This window comes from Heterocephalus glaber, unplaced genomic scaffold, assembly GCF_053883595.1.
Source record: "Heterocephalus glaber isolate CG9 unplaced genomic scaffold, H.glaber_assembly_v1.0 deba00000281, whole genome shotgun sequence".
Classification (NCBI taxonomy): domain Eukaryota; kingdom Metazoa; phylum Chordata; class Mammalia; order Rodentia; family Bathyergidae; genus Heterocephalus; species Heterocephalus glaber.
This window is the reverse complement of record NW_028258139.1, coordinates 30350401-30366753: the sequence shown is the minus strand read 5'-3', so window position 1 is coordinate 30366753 and position 16353 is coordinate 30350401. Positions and strand designations below refer to the sequence as shown.

At 46.2% G+C, this 16353-nt stretch overlaps 1 protein-coding gene and 1 long non-coding RNA gene across 7 annotated transcripts in view; one reads left to right on the top strand and one right to left on the bottom strand.

Annotated features, from left to right (window-relative positions):
* Fer1l6 (fer-1 like family member 6) overlaps positions 1 to 5278 on the top strand; it is a 142598-nt gene extending 137320 nt beyond the window's left edge. For 4 of the 5 annotated variants that reach the window (XM_087188175.1, XM_087188171.1, XM_087188176.1 and 1 more), the window contains 2 exons: positions 3212 to 3312; positions 4757 to 5278. In XM_087188175.1, coding sequence (XP_087044301.1) covers positions 3212 to 3312; positions 4757 to 4940 — 285 coding nt within the window. In that variant the 3' untranslated portion in view covers positions 4941 to 5278. The remainder of the gene's footprint in view (positions 1 to 3211; positions 3313 to 4756) is intronic. The other variant, XM_087188177.1, reaches the window with a different exon arrangement.
* Positions 5279 to 5337: 59 nt separating this feature from the next.
* On the bottom strand, positions 5338 to 9960 carry LOC101716674 (uncharacterized). 2 transcript variants are annotated; one of them, XR_015441613.1, is made up of 6 exons: positions 9167 to 9960; positions 8241 to 8417; positions 7677 to 7853; positions 7201 to 7388; positions 6807 to 6951; positions 5360 to 5952 (listed from the first exon to the last, which is right to left on the bottom strand). It is a non-coding gene; the product is annotated as an uncharacterized LOC101716674 (long non-coding RNA). The 2 variants fall into 2 exon arrangements; XR_015441607.1 differs by having other exon boundaries at positions 5338 to 6951.
* Positions 9961 to 16353: the final 6393 nt, after the last annotated feature.

Sequence of the window (16353 nt, the reverse complement as noted above, 5' to 3'; positions counted from 1 at the left end):
CTCTCTGTTGATTTCTATCCTGTCTTCCCAGCATTCTGGACCCAGCAACTGGTTAGCTCCTCTTCAGCTGACTTTCCATCAAATTAGAACAACTGGATGAAGCTCTCAGTGTACAAAATTCTCCTTAGTGGATAGGGCACTTCTGAAAGACTTGTGGAAATAAGTCCTGCTTGTGTATGGAAACCCTTCTGTTATGGTTTTGGGCTGGTTTCTTGTGTTTCTTCCACTAAGTGCTGCAAGGGATCCTTGGGCTTTAACTCTGCCTTTCATAAATCTTGGAAGTTAGAGGTAGATAGCTCTGGAGAGTATCTGGACATTTGACAGATGAGGAAACAAAGACCCAAGAAGACAAGTGCCTTTAGATGGTGTCTTAATTACTTTTCTCATTGCTGAGACAAAAACTTGACACTTAAAGGTGGAAAGGTTTGTTTTGCCTCACAGTTTGTAGAGGTTTCAGTTCATAGTCGGCTGGCTTCTAGGCAGGGTGGCATAGCAGAGGGGCATCACAGAGGAGAAACAGTTCATGGTGGGCAGAAGGCAGGAAGGCAGCAAAGCAGAGAAGTAGTAATCATCAAGCAGCAAGCAACCACAGCAGCCCTCTTTCTGTCCCTTATATTCTTTCCAGGCCACACACCCTTAGAGCAGGTAGCACTCACACTCAGGGTGGACCTTCCCATTATCTGCTCTTAGAACTATGCTAAACCAATCAGTGGGCTAATTTAGTAGTCACACATCCTTGATCCCAGCATCACACACTTAGTCCTAGGATCACACTCTAGATCCAGCCACTTCTGAAAAGCACCCTCTATGACCACATGAAGTTCTGGGGGACATCTAGACACAAGCCATAACAGGTAGTGATTATGAAGACAATCATGGAATCATCTCCTGTGAGAGTTGGGAAGAGCCTTGTAAAGCTTCTTGTCCAGTTATCTGCAGTGGATGAATAAGCTGGAAGGCAGTTTGCTATAATGGAAAGAACATGAAGTTTGGTGTCATATAGACCTGGGTTCAAATTCCAGTTGGGTGGTATGACAGTTATCTTGATACTCACCTTGACTGGAATGAAGAGCTTCCTAGAGAGGTGGTTGGATTATGAGGGAACTGACTTCACTGAGTGGATAAATCCAGTGATGAGTTCATTAGCAGAATATGTTTTTTAGGACACGAGACCTGGATGAAACAAGTCACTGGGAGTGTGGTTTTGAAGGTATATTTTGTCCTCAGCCCCTTCCTCTCTGTATTTCCCTCTTGCCCTCTGCTTCTCAGCTGCCATGAGGTAAGCATTATTCTTCCCCCCTGCTCTTTGCCGTGATGTTTTTGCCTCAAAGCCAGCCAGCCATAGGCTGACCTTTGAAACAGTGAGCCAACATAAATCTTTCCTCCTTTCAGTTGTGTCTGCCAGGAATTTTGTTCCAGTGGAAGAAAACCTGACTAACACAGATGGCCTATTGCATATATGACCTTGGAAAAGTTATTTGGCTTCTGTGGCTTCATTTCTCTACAGATAAAAAGCACTTTACCTGTTGCTGAGGCAGATGACAGGCAGTAGCTAGCTAGCTAGGAAGACAGACAGACAGGCAGACAGGCAGACGGATAGATAAATGAACAGAACAGTCAAGCTGGGACAAAGTGAGCAATCAGTAAAAGATTGCAACTTCTGCTAGAGTTCTATTATTATCACTCTATGCTGATAGTTATGTAATTACAGTCAACAGAAGCTTTATATTTCTTCTCTCCCATGGTTTCTGAATATTTTTCTGAATGCTTATCCATGCAAGTCATTGCCTGGGGGGCCATGATTTCTCAATAACAAGAGACTACATATATACATCTATTTAGGGAACATTTCCGGATCACAGGGCATACAATACTGTTTTGAGTTTGGTCAGGGTTTTTTTGTACTGGGGACTGAACTCAGGTCCTTGCACTTGTGGGGCAGGTGGCAGAACCACTGAGTTATCCCGGCCCTTGGTCAGGTTTTTAATCCAAAGAGTGAATGAGACCACCTGGTTTTGAACTCATGCTTCACTTGTAACAGAAGCCACCACACTTCTTTACTCAGAGGTGACTGCCACTCTCTCCTCCAGCCTTACCCCATTTTACGTCTTGATCATTTCTCCCATGAGAAACTATGTTTAATTACATTGTCATCGCTGCCAGCAGCCAGACCTGCTTGTTGAGAAGTCCTTGACTTCAAGTGAATGGGGAAGCTAACTCAAGACCTATGGTTTAGCTGGACCTTGGACTTTTTTACTGGGGTAATAAATCAGGCCAGGTCTCAGAAGTCAGATCAGGTCTAAGCCATGCACCACTCAGAGAGAGGAGCTTCAACAGTGAGGACTTGTGTTAGAACTCTTCTTGGATATGCCAGTCCCCGCCAGCTCTGCCTCTCTCATCAGCTTGAATCTCAATGCACAAAAGCAAAACAGGCAAGAGGAGACATGGTATTCTCCACCAAGAGCAGACACTTCAGGATTTTATTTTTCTTGATCACTGTTAAGTCCCCAGTCCTAGAAGAGTACTTGGCATATGGGGGTCCCCAAAAGGCATGAAGGAACAAGACAGAATGGCTTGACCTTTGCTGGTGTCCTGTCTCATCTTTTGATGATGTCTGATGTACATTGTCGTCAACTTTGGCTTAGGTTCCAAAGGAGCACACTGCTCACCACTTTCAAAGCAGGGGAGCTGCTTCTTACAGAGGGGCAGGAGAAGAGAGGGGCTGGAGGGAAAGGATGGCTCTGAAGCAGTTGGTGGGGACAGCAAAAAGAGTGATGACAAAAGCCATTTGCAAATGTAGGGCCACGCCCACCAAGTTCCTCTTGAGAATTGACAGACAAGAGAGTAGCAGGTACAGAAGGGTCCACCACGCAATCACAGTCCCCTTTCTGATTACTGTTACCTGTCTGTCGTTAGTATTGTTTCTTCCTGCTAGATGATCACCAGTGAATCCTACAGGTGACCGCGTGTGTGCTCCCCTGCACAGGAGGGCCCGCTCCTTCCACAAAACTCCACATCATTCTGGTGCTAATATTACTCATAAAGTTGTCCTCTCCCAGCACCAAAAACACGACCGCTTTTCTCAAAATAAATCAACTGGTTTGTCAAAGTACTTTCTGCCAGTCTCTAACGTGACGGCACTTGTCCTGGAAAGCTGGCCCTGCTCCAGGGGGCTCTCTGTGGCCTGGAACCAAAGCTTCTGTCTCTGCAGGGCAAGGTGGAAGCGGAGTTCCACCTGGTTACAGCAGAAGAAGCCCAGAAGAGTCCTGTGGGGAAAGCCCGGAAGGAGCCGGAGCCCTTGGCCAAGCCCAAGTGAGTGGAGCGGAGGGCGGAGACAGGGGAAGTGAGGGTTCAGCATCCTCCGGAGCTCTCTGGGGAGACCTGAGAAGCCAGGAGTCAGGCAATAGGTGCCAGCCCACTGGTGGAGCTTCCTGTTTCTACAATTGCAAAACAATCTATCTTTCTTTGTGCAAACAAAGCTTTTGTAAATAAGAAGGAGAAGAAAGGTTGAAGGGAGGGTAGGGGAGTGGAGAAAAAATAAGAACCAAGACACATCACGTACAGGTACAAGTTCCATATGATGAATGTGATCCTTATGAATATCTAAATAGCACCAATAAACTCGATTAATAAAAAACCCCAGCAGATTGATAAAAGAAAAACAATCTAAAATATTAGAGTGTTTGGCAAATGGAGAGGGTCTTGTCTGTCATACCACACAAGAATTCTGGAGTCATGTCACATATTTTCCACTCATTTCTTATGTGAACATAAATTTCACATTTTTCTTCTTGTTCTCTAATCATACATACAAAATTGTCTTAATTTTTTAAGCCTTACTGAAAAGTCTTGCTTTGTTGCCCTCACTCCCCTAATTAGGATTTTTAATAGCTAGGAAATATTCCACAAGTATCACCACCCCATAATCAGATACCCAATTTACTCTGCCTGTTTTCCATTGTAATAAAATGATGAAAATATTTTTCTTTCATAAATCACTACTTTAAATAAATTCCTAGCAGTAGAATCACTAGGAAAAAATATTATTTTATTCAGTTTCATCCTTGGTTACCTATCAATTAAAAAGTGTTTACATAAGGATTTGAAATACTATATATATAGAAATATTCTTTGAAATTATATTTGCCCTCTCCTTTCCCAGACACCAGCTGTCTCAAGATGAGTGATTTTGTCTCTGTACTAACCTTCATCTTTTGTAATGTTTAGGGACATAACAGGTGCTGTGTTACTCGCTAGCTCACAGTTATCCATGCAGCACCTACTAGAACATTTTGGAGAACACAGAAGAAATGTAAGGCATAAGCTATGCTTTCCAGGAGCTTTCAGCTTCTTTAGGGAGAAATAATGCAGAGTAGATATCAGAGTGTAGAAGACAAACAGGCTCAGAAAGAAGACCACCAAGGGACGGGGGAGATGAGGGTTCAGAGTGGGCTCCTCAGGGACTGGGGTGGGCAGGACAGGCTCCAGGAAGGCAGGGCTGGAGCTGGTCATGCCTGGATGGAAGGAGGGCGGTGGGGCCTCTCGCTGGGTTCTGACTCGACTCAGGCTCTACTCCAGACCAGCCTCATGTCAGGTTGCTCCTGCTGCAGGCAGCAGTCTTCTTCTGCCCTTCCCAGGGGTCTCCCTGTGGGTCCCCAGAAAGTGGGAGGCAGAAATGCTTCCCTTAGGCTGGAGGATCCTGAGTGTTGCCAACATGATTGCTCCCCTGCCTGATGTTCTCTGCCTTCCCCCTCAGCCGCCCAGACACCTCCTTCTCCTGGTTCATGAACCCCTTCAAGTGCCTATACCATCTCATCTGGAGGAATTTCAAGAAGTACATCATCATCGGCTTCATCCTCATCATCCTCATCATCTTCCTGGTCCTCTTCATCTATACCTTGCCAGGGGCGATCAGCCGAAGGATTGTTGTGGGCTCATAGGGACGTGGGGGACCTGACCCTCCCTTCTCATGAATCCTCTCTTCTTCCTCGTGGGGAACATCTGAGAACAAGAACCACGTGAAGCACTGTGCTAAGAGGATAGACCCAAAAGGCCCAAGTGTCATCCCCATGTTTAGGGAAAGGCGATTGTTCCTGGAGAAGATGGAGAAGAAACAGCCTCTCCCCACTCAACCCCTGCCTCTGTCTTCCAAACTCCATTTGCCTACAGGTGACTGTTTCACCTTGGGATAATCAACCAGGACCTTAAATTGATTTAAGTGAATGTTTTCTTTATGTAAGTGGTTGTATTTGGAGAAATTTAACTCTGGGTCTGAGATTTTATTAAAAATACTTTCTTTTAAACAAAATTTTATAGCAAATAGACTGAAAGTATTTTAGCAAATTACTAGATATTTAACTCATCTTATATATTTTAACCATATTTAATCCTTACAGTTTATAGAGCACATTCACCCATTCAGGCTGTGAAACTGGCTTAGCAAAAACATCTATAAACCATCTAAAATACTTCATTGTTGAAATTCCCATCTAAAGACAAGATGTTGCCTTTTATTTTATTAAAATCACCACTTGTAGAATGTGTTCAATAGCAATAGTGAGTTCTGGGGAAATTCATTTTGATTTATGCTTTATGGCAATTGCCAAATGCTAATTTTATAGTTAGCTTTAAGATACATGAGTTACAATTGTGAGTGTATTTATGCTTGTTTGGGGGCTCCGTGCTGCGTGCTGCCGGAAGGGATTCTCTTTTGCCCACTATCCAGGCCCCACCAAGTTCTGAGTCCCTATCACCATGATAACCATGGCTGACCTTGGCACTGCTCGGCCCTGAGCCTGACAAACATGTGTGCCCTGTTCCAGTGCAAGTCTCAAGCACAGATGACCTTCAAAGCCAGTTGTAGAAACAGTGTCCTATGTACTTGCAAACCAGGGCCCGTTCTCCTTAAAAGTAAACTTCCGATTTTCATAACAGTCTCTGTATGCCATCTCCCTAAGGCAGAAAGTGGAAGCAGGGGGACAGTTTTCTCAGATACAGTAAGAGAACAACAGATTAGAGTATTTGGCCTCAAGTCCCTTGCAAAATGTTTAGCCTCATACACAAATAAATATGTTAACCATTTCTTTTGTCATTAAGGACATTTCGGGGAGGTACTGAGAAAACTAAGTTGGGGTCCCCTCTTGACACCAGAGGCACCAGAGCTAGTGTTCTGCTTTGTGTTTGTTTCTGACAGCTTTGCACAGATCTGACCCCTCTAAAACCAAGTGTTTACTTCTGCATAAGAAGTCACTCCAGAATGTTCCCGAGCCATGAAAGAAAGACCAAAGTGTGTTCTATGTAACTGTAGACTTGAGCGCCGAATTTTGGCCCTTGATGCTCCCTCCCTATTAACAATGAATGCCCCACTTTCCTGAAATGCTGAGAAATGGAGCATCTGGTGCCTGGGAGTATTCTCCAGCCACAGTGGGAGAGTGGTTACATCCACTGTGGTTCATTCTTACGGTGCAATCATGCAGTGCCATCACTAAAGATGTAGTCACAAATATTTACTGGCATGAGATATATATATATATATATATAGAGAGAGAGAGAGAGAGAGAGAGAGAGAGAGAGAGAGCGAGAGAGAGAGAGGGTTAAAAGCATATACAGGTTAGAAAACTTCATGTACAACATGTTGTACACAGAACACACATATACATGCATAAATGTCTGGAGCAGGATGCCAATATGTTCATCTTTAAGTGATTATGTAGTATTATCTTTTCTTTCTAGTTTTTCTGTTTCTCCTAAAACTTCTAAAATAGGCATGTGTGAATTTCAGTCTAAAGTGTTAAATACACATTTACCTGGGTTAATTTCAAAATATTTAGCAGTGTCTCTGATGTGCTGGGTGGTGGGGTCACCGAGGAGGTAAGATGCACACAGTGCCCTGCTGCCAAGACTTTGCATTCCGGCAGCGCCCAGATGTTTTATCATCAAATTATGGGGCACCTAGAAGGGCACAAGAAAAGGAGTGTGTTTCATGGATGAAGTTTTTAAAAAGCACACGTATTTCTGGTATTGTTGAAAAGGGAACGCACGGCATTAATTTGGGCTAAGTTTGGAAGTCAGATACTATATTTCTGCTGGGTTAGGAAGGGAAAGAGCAGGTAAACTCTAGGTACAACAGTCCACATTGTTCAAACCCATCATTCCTGCCAACCAAAAACTGGTAACCCTTCCAAGTGGAGCAGAGCTCACCAATTCTCCTCTGCTGTCCAGCGATGTCCAAGTACTAGAAAGCTCGGCAGCAGAAGCATTTGGGACACTTTCAGATCCGATGCCCTCATAAGACGTATGTGAGAAGCATTAAGGATGATTTTGGAATCAGCTGCGTCTGGTGTTCTATACATAGAGCATCACATATGGGCTGTTCTGTGTGCAAAATCCTGGAAAAATAAGAAATTTCCTGTGCTTAATCACGCAGGTCTAGACCTAAAAATACTACAGTAAAAACAGGGGTGGGTGGGTGGGGGAGCCTATTTTCTAGGAAGTTGTCAGGAGTCCCCATTTGTGTTCTTCAATAAAATACATTTATTCATTTGACAGCTTTGGGGTTTGTTTTTTCATCTTAAGTCTGTTTCAGAATGGCATTTTAAAAACATTTTAAATTTTTCCCCCAAACAAAGCAATTAACAGCAGCAAGACAACAAACAAGCAGCCCCAGGACAGCATACCGATGCCATGTCACAGCATTGCAGCACTTGGCACCTTTTTCTGCTCTTTCCCTTCTCAGAAAGGTAAACGGAAATGATGAATCCACTTCCCAGCTGGGCCATGGGTGCTAATTCCTTCAATAGGTTGCCACTGACTTTCGCTTCACTCCCCATCCACTGCTGTTACTGTCATCAGCACTGGGGACACAAATGTGCACAGTCTTATGGAGCATGAAGTTTGATGGAGAGAGGACACATGGCCAGACTAATGGAACGAATGGGGCCCGACACCAGGAGCATCTCACAGGGGGAGGCATCCTGGGGAAGCAAAGGCTGAGGGAGAGAAAGGAGGAAGAGTACTCTGCACAAACTCAGCCTGAGGCAGAAGGGGGCAAAGACCCGCAGGGGACTGGGTGTCAGCAGAGGTCTCAAGACGGAGCTCAGAGTCATGCAGGGGCCTTGTCCCTAATAGTGTGGCTCTATCTGAAAGGTAACAGAGGGCTGTTGAGTATTTTGAGCTGTGGAGAGGCATATTTAGATTTCCTTTCCGTATGAAGCCCAGATTGGAGAGGGGCTAGTTCTCACTCAGTAATGGCAGCAGAGAAGGGAGGTGGAGAGATTCTGTCTTGAAGACTCTGGAGTGCTTCACCAGGGAGCTTGGGGTCTAGTGTTGACTGCTTCTTATGAGCTGTGTGACATGGGGAGACAGCTTCACATCTCTGATCCAGGTACCTTGCTTGTCGTATGAGGAGGTTCTTTCACCTGGTGAAGAAAAGTCCATCTGCATTCTGGCACTGAGCTAACATGCTGATGGTCTATAGCATGGAGAGTTTGAAGGAATGAATTCAAAAGCAGGTGAAAAGGGCTCTGAACGTCGTGCTAAGAATGCCATGAAGTGGGGACCCATGGGAAAGATAAGCAGAGAAATGACAAGAACCGGTCTGTGCAAAAGAGCAGCTGCTCTGGCTGTAGATGGAGATGAGACCTACAGCAGGGGACACCTTGGGGAGCAGTGGGCATAACCCTGGAGGGACACGAGGCCCCTGTGTTGGGGCCATGGCTGTGGGTCTGGGCAAGAAAAGCCAGATTCCTTAATGTTAGTGAGGTTCTTACCAGAGGTACCTGCCAGAGAGGATGGGGAGCTTGCATTCTGCTCAGTTCACCTCCCTGACTCTCAACGTCCCCCGTGGTCAGAGGGACCTCTCACCTACAAGGATTATCATGAAGGTTGGGAAAAACCGCTTGAGTGTCTAGCAGGTGGCCAGCTGCTGTGAAGCCAGCCTGCTGTTGGGAGGAGCTACTGTCACAGTACAGTTTCTATGGGTATAATCAACAGGATGTGGAGTCCAATCAGACATCGGAGTGAGCAGAGGATCAGGCCTATGCACTAGAGAGGTCATGGCACACGAGTAAGACACTTTCCAGCCAATAGTTCTCCTGATTGTATGGTTGTCTATTGTGGCTGGAACGGATTACGGCACACTAATGATTAAAGCACCCTGAATTATTACCTTGCAGTTCCACAGGTCAGAAGTCCGACTTGGATCTCGCTGAGCCCCAGCCAAGGTGATGGTAGGGCTGCTGTCCCTTCTGGTAAACCTTAGTGGAGAGTCTGTTTCCTGGCCTTCTCAGCTTCTAGTGGCTGCCCCTGCCCCTCAGATTACGGCCTCCTGGCTCCATCGTCAAAGTCAGCAACACCGAGTCTCTCTGCCTCTCTTCTCCAGTTGCATCTCACTCTGTCTACCGCTGGAAAAGGTCTTGCTTCTAAATCCCATGTGATGATACTGGGTCCACCCCGATAATTCTGGACAACCTCTCTACCTGAAGGTCCTTGCTTAATATATTAGCTTTTTGTCCCTATGACCAAATACCTGAGAAAACAATTTAAAGGAGGAGAGGTTTATTTTGACTCATGGTTTCAGAGGTTTGAGTCCATGGTTAGCTGGCTCCAAGGCAGAAACATCATGGTGGAAGGGCATGGAAAGTTGCTCACTTCCTGTCATCCAGGTAGCAGAAAAGAAGTGAAAGAGCCAGAGAGGAGATATACCCTCCAAAGGCATGTTCCCAGTGACTGCTTCCTGCAGCCAGGCCCCACCTCCTACAGCACAGACAGTTGCGCACTCATCACAGGTTAATCATCACAGATCTAATCACCTTCCAAAAGCCCCACCTTGAACCTTGCTGCCCTGGAGAACAAGCCATCAATACATGAGCCTTTGGGGGAAGACTTTCCTTTTAAAACCACAACAGTTAAGCACGTCTGCAGATACAAAGGCCCTTTTCCATGTGACTGTGTTCACAGCTTCTGGTGACTAGGATACAGACGTTTCTGGAAGAGGCAGGTTGTTCTGTCTGCCACCGGAATGTCACCCAGACACTGTAATTCAGCCCCATCAGGCAGTCGTCTGTTTCAGGGAGCTCTGGAAGTCAGCAAGATGATTATGGTGAGAGCCCACAGACACTCCTGTCTCTAGGACAAGATGTTCCCATTTGCTATTCAGACTCTCCAGTGCCGATTATCTCAGAGAAAAGGTGAGGCTCTCTCCGGGCCGTTGCTGCTGGTAATGGTGGCCAGGCTGTGTCTGCGCAGGATTTGGGGGTGCTGCCAGGTCCCCTACACCCACTACCTCAAAAGCTTGTGAATCAGCCCTCCGCAGTTCAGCTTTCCTTTAACCCCACAGCGGATCCTTTGCAATCAAGGGAAACACTTCTCTAGCTCACAAAAGGCAATAGGAGAAAATCACCCTATTTTTCTAAAAGCCTGGTGTAGTTTCTGAATCTTTGTACTAGTGGAAACAAAATGGGCTTTGGAAAGTTAGGGAATGGCATGGCAACTTGGGTGGTCACTTTACTAGCTGTGTGACCTCAAGCAGGTCACTCGCCAACTCGGAGTCTTCTGTTTCTGATTCAGCAAATGGAAATGAAACCCATCCTACATCATTGTCTGAGTTCCAGTGAGTATAGCTGTCATCGTGGCTGGGACAGAGGTAGAGGAATATTTTTACAGTTGAAACCCACGGGAAATTCCACATCCCGAAGCACCTCTGCTTTCGGGGACCAAATTGAGCAGTTCACCCTTTCAAGCAAAAGCTTTTGCTTTTCCTTCCTGAGCTCTTTACCTTTGAATATTTAGACTTATTTTAAATTTGGGTTTGAAGTACAGCGCACAATACTCACCGTTTCACCATTTTTAAGTGCACAGTTCTGTGGCCTTCTCATTCACATTCACACTGTGCAGCCACCACCATCCCCAGAGCTCTTTTCATCTTCAAAACTAAAACTCTGTCTCCATTACACAATAACTCTCCAGTTTTTCCTCCCTCAGCCCCTGAAAACCACCAGCATACTTTCTGCCTCTACAGACTTGGCTCCTCTAAGTGCCCACAATAGTGACATCAGACGTTTGTCCTTCAGTGACTGGCTGACTTCTATTAGCACATGGTTGGGGTCCCCATGTTGTAGATTGCGGCAGAGCTGCTCAGGCTGAGGAAGCTCCATTGTATTACAGAGCACATTCTGTTTCTGTCAGTTCAAGCTATGGGGTGGCCTCCACCTTCGGCTCTTGTGAATGATGCAGCTATGAGCATGGGTACAGAAACATCTTTTCAAAACCCTGCTTTTAATTCTTTTGGGTGTATTTCCAGAAGTGGAATTGCTGGGTCATATGATAATTCTACTTTTAATGTTTCAAGGAACTGCTGCTGCATTCTTTTGTGTAGTGCCTGCCCTATTTTGTATTCCAACCAGCAGTGCATGAGGACTCCAGTTTCTCCACATCCTCGTCAGCACTTGTTCTATTATGTTTCCTTGTTTGTTTTGATACAGATTTTTACTGTGTGTAAAGTGACTGGTTTGCAGTTGCCTAGTGGTTAGTGAAGGTGGGCATCTTTTCATGAGCTTATTGGCTATTTGTATGTCCTCTTTGTTGAAATGTCTATTCAAGTCCTTTGCCCATTTTTAAATCAAGTTGTTTTTATCCTTGCTGAGTGTTAGGAGTTGGGTATTCATATCTTATCAAATGTGTGACTTGAAAGTGTTTTTTATCCTTCTGTAGGTTGTCTTGTTACTCTGTTGAGTGTCCTTCAGAACACAAATACTTGAACATTTTCATGAAGTCCAATTTGTCTGTTTTTTCTTTTGTTACTTGTGCCTTTGGTGTCATATCCAAGACATCACTGCTAAATCTAATGTCATAAAGTTTTTCCTATATGTTTTCTACCAAGGGTTTTATAGCATTAGGTGTTACATTTAGATCTTTAACTTTAAGTTAATTTCTGTATATAGTGTTAGACGAGGGTCCAACATCATTCTTCTGCTGTGGCCAGCCCATTTGCTCACTGTCACATGTTGAAAACTTCACTTAAGTGTTTCTCTGTGTGTATTTCATTCATACCCTCTATTCATAGTATCGGTTCTGTTATGACTTGAGTCTAGACGTCCCTGAAAGCTTCATGTGGTCGTAGGTGGGGTGTTTGAAGGTGGCTGGATTAGGGTGTGATGCTGGGATAAGGGAGCCCCAACCTGGGTGTGGATGCCACCAATGAGAAGGTTTACAGTGAGAGGGAAGCCTGCTTAGGCTGCTGCTGCTTGCTGCCTTCTGCCTACCCTGCCATGAACTATTTCTCCTCTACAACGCCCCTCTGTCACACCACCTGGCCTTGGAGCCAGTTGACTGTGCACTGAAAATTCTACTAACTATGAGCCAAAATAAGTCTTTCCTCCCTTAAATTTGGATATTGGGTATTTTGTCTCAGCAATGAGAGAAGTAACTAAGACAGGCTCTTTATTGCAACTAGTATGTCAAATATTTTCCTGCTTAATGTTCTGTGGAAGATCTTCTATAGTTTTAATCCTGTGATGTCCATGGTCAGAATAAATTAGGATAAATCATAGTCATAAACAGCCTCCCAAGTCTTAGGCGTTTATCTTTATTAATAGTTTCTTACTCACCAATTTGGCTCCGGGTCTGAATATTCCATGCGTTGATCCAGGAACCAAGGCTGCTTTCACTATATGATCCCTCCAAGTCAACACTAATTCTGAGCTTGCTGGGTCAGGGAAACCAAAGTGAAACACCTCCGTTACTGACTACTAAATGCTTATGCTTCACAGTAACATGTGACACTTTCATGTACATTTCATTGGCCAAGACAACTGGACATGACCACCTTCCAGGGAGCAGATGTAGAGGAGAACCAGATGCTGAGGAATACTAGCAGCACCTTCTACATGTGGTGGGATTATGCTCAATTTACAGATCAAAATCTTAGGGTTCCCTAGGTAAGTACAAGGAAGTCCTGTTAGTTTTTTAAAACATCACTCCTTATTCTCAACACAGTAGACATTGCATTACACCACACTGAATATAGATTATTTTCTCCCTAAGGAATTATCTAATTTTATGCCTGTACTAGTCATTGTGATGTTTAGGGTGCTCTAATGAATCTGCTTGCTAACTCCGTATAGGCCAACCGGTTTTCAGTGAAATATTTAAATATCAGATTGTGGTGAATCACTCTTCGGCTTTCCTAAGCTCCTTCACCGGGTTCACTTATTGCTCAGAAGAGCCCACCTGGGCTCTCAGGAAACGCTGAAGGTGTCCTTTGCCTCCTTTGGCACTCAGGAGGCTCAGCTGAGTCTTAGCAGTTAGAATCCAGGCACTAGAGGCAGCAACAGGGGCTGCTAAATAGAAGTCAACTTGATGTAAAATTTACAGTAAGCATTAGAGGTACACGATGCTCTGTTCTTTTGGTCCTCCCCAGCAGTGGGACTTCTTGTCCTTCCTTGGAGCCCCAGGGCATCTTGCTTGTTATGACTCAGAACACTTCATGGTTCATGCTTTTCCTCATCTCTCATCTCCTTCTCATGCTGAGTTTCTACACAGCACATCAGCTGGTGAATGGAAATGGGATTACAGTAATAGCAACACCCCAGCTCATGAATACTTGTGATCTAATCTGATCTGTAGATCCTGGCCTCTTAAAAAGTCTTATTTTCTCACTCAAAGAACAAACCCTACCTCACTTTTCAATAGAACCTTAAGCCAGGCCTGGGCCAGGACCCCTGCCACAACTTCCTGCATGTCACAGCAGCAGAAACAGGCAGGTGGGCCGTGAGTGAAGTGGCCTCATGGCTAGTGTTGGTGAGGGACAGGTGCAGAAGGGATATCAGCAAATTCTGCTTCACTGGGTAAGGGGTAGCACAGCTCCTGCCCTTTGTTCTCCCTGAATCCTGTCTAGGAGGTGGTTGGACAGTGAGACAGCCTCTCTCAGCAGGAGGACCCCACCACAAGGACAGCATGTCAAGAAGCTCAAAGGAGCCACAGCCCTACCTGTGCCTCCTCAGACTTCCAACCATGGGAAAAGCACACCAAACCTGTGAGGCTTCCTGTGGCTCACCACATCAGCACTCCTAACTGTTAGGAAATGACAAGGCAAGGCATGTGTCTAGAAAAATGCAGAGTATATTAAACTGCTTTTAAGGGAAAATACTCCCATTTTGGTCAAAATGGTAAAAGAATGGCAGGGCAAGGGGCAGGGACTGGTCGGATTCAGGAGCAGAACAGAATGGAAGTCACGAGACACAGACTCTGGGAGCCCATGCAGGACATCCTGCCTCCCTACTGCCAGCAGCCCCCTACATATCACACGGCAGCCACAGAGCCAAGGGCCAAGGCCGGCACACGCATGACACAGAGATGTCATGGGACAGTAATTCAGGGACCGGTGTTTGGTGAGTTGGCATTGAGTGAATTCACTTTCCACACACTGATTTGCAGAAAGGGGACATAAAGCCCGAGTCCAGTTCCTGGGGCCACCCTGCTCCTAGGATAGCTGAAAACCTTCTGCTTCAGCTAGGCTGGCCCTGCAGGGAGCAGACGGCTGGGGACAGTGGCCAAGCCTGGCATCCTAAGGGTTTAGCCAAACAGCTGTCCTGTTTTGCACTGGTGATTGAACCCAAGTATTTGCACTGGGCTTGGACCTGTTGCTGTTGTTGTTGTTGTTTTCTTGAGATAAGATCTGCCAAGCTGTCCAGGCTGGGCTCAAATTTGCTATCCTCCTGCCTCAGCCTCCCAGAGTACATGCACCACCACATCTGACTGTGAACAGCTCTTTGGCACTCCTGCCTGGTCCAGGGAAGGCTGGGGCAGGAGTTAGCCCTGAGCGTGGGGCACGGAGATGAGCCACGGGCGGCCTGGCTTCATGCACACCCGGCCCTCCCCCACGAGGACTGAGGCTTGGGCCTGGGCAAGCCCTTGGCGACTGCCCTCCACTTTCTTCCCGTGGTCTCCCTCCCAGGGGGCCTTGGGTCTCTCGGGATGATGCTGGTGCAGCCTGAGCCAGGATCCAACAGGCAGGTCTTGACACAACCGACTTCAGCAGAGGCTCAAGCCAGGCCGCTGGCCAAGCACAACAGGCCAGTGTCTCCCAGCAACACTTGCTGAATGCAAGCTCACAGTGACTGCTGCCCCTGAGGGGGTGGTGCCTCCTCTACACAGACCTCCTTCCCGTGGCACAGTGAGCCCTTCTGGAAAACAGGGAAGAGGGAAACAAAATGGGCCTCCAAGAACTAGACTGAGGCACCATCTGCTGGAGGAAACTGGCCCGCTGAGACACAGAGTCTCAGTCAGAGCTCGGGAGAGTGCGAACTTGGGGCTGAAACAAAATGATGTCAGTCTTATCCAAAACCTGGTGGAAACACTGTCAGACTGTCTATGGTCGTCCATTGCTCTGACTCTTTCTTCTGGGGATTGTCTCCTTCTCAACCGTAGATCCATGTTGTTTTAGGGGAGCTGACTGTTTCCTTCGGTCCCAACATACAGCCCAGACTGACCGACAGCCCAGTGATTACTCAGAGTTGAGCGTTTGACCCCAGCCAAGTGACTGAGAGTCAGTCCTGAGACTATCACTGGCCCGTGCTGTTTTTGAGAAGATGATAATCTTTGGTAACTCCCAGCCCGAGGATAAAATCAGCACAGAGAAAAGGATCTCAGAGCTGAGCCACAGAGAGGGAGAGAGAGAGAGAGAGAGGAGAGAGAACTGGACCAGGCATGCCTGAAGCATGTACCTACCTGGAGCATCCAGGCGACTTCAGCCAATACAGTGTTAAGTTGGCTTGAGCTGAGTCAGTCTAAAAACTGGTCGGATACCTGAGAGCTCTTCTGGGAGAAGATCTGCTCAATGACTTCACATGTTCTGTCCACACTGGGAAGTTATCTCTGGGTTCTATAGATACTGTTCCTACAGAACCTTTGCTTTCCTTCTCTGCCTCCATGTACATTGTCTCTCAAGTGCCTCATCTAAGTAAGGACACCACTGTGTACACAGCAGCAGAAGCCAAAACCCTGAGAGATCTGACTGACTCCCCTCTTTCCCATCCTCCAAACTCCATCTGTCTGCAACTACTGTCAGTTGGGTAGACCCAAAATACATCCACCTCTCCCCACTCTTCTCCAATTCTTCTGCCACCATCATGGCTTGCTGACTGCACAATCACCTCCCAACTCATCTCCTTGCTCCAGAAATCCTCACCTACACAGCAGCTACAGCCACCTTTCACACATTTGAATCAGATCACGTCACTGCTCTGCTTTGAACCTTCTTTGCTAACTCTCCACTGCTCTGAGAAGAAAATCCAAGCTCCACACACAGACACAAGAGCCCTGTCCATGCCATGAGGCCCTACCCCAGTGCCTCAT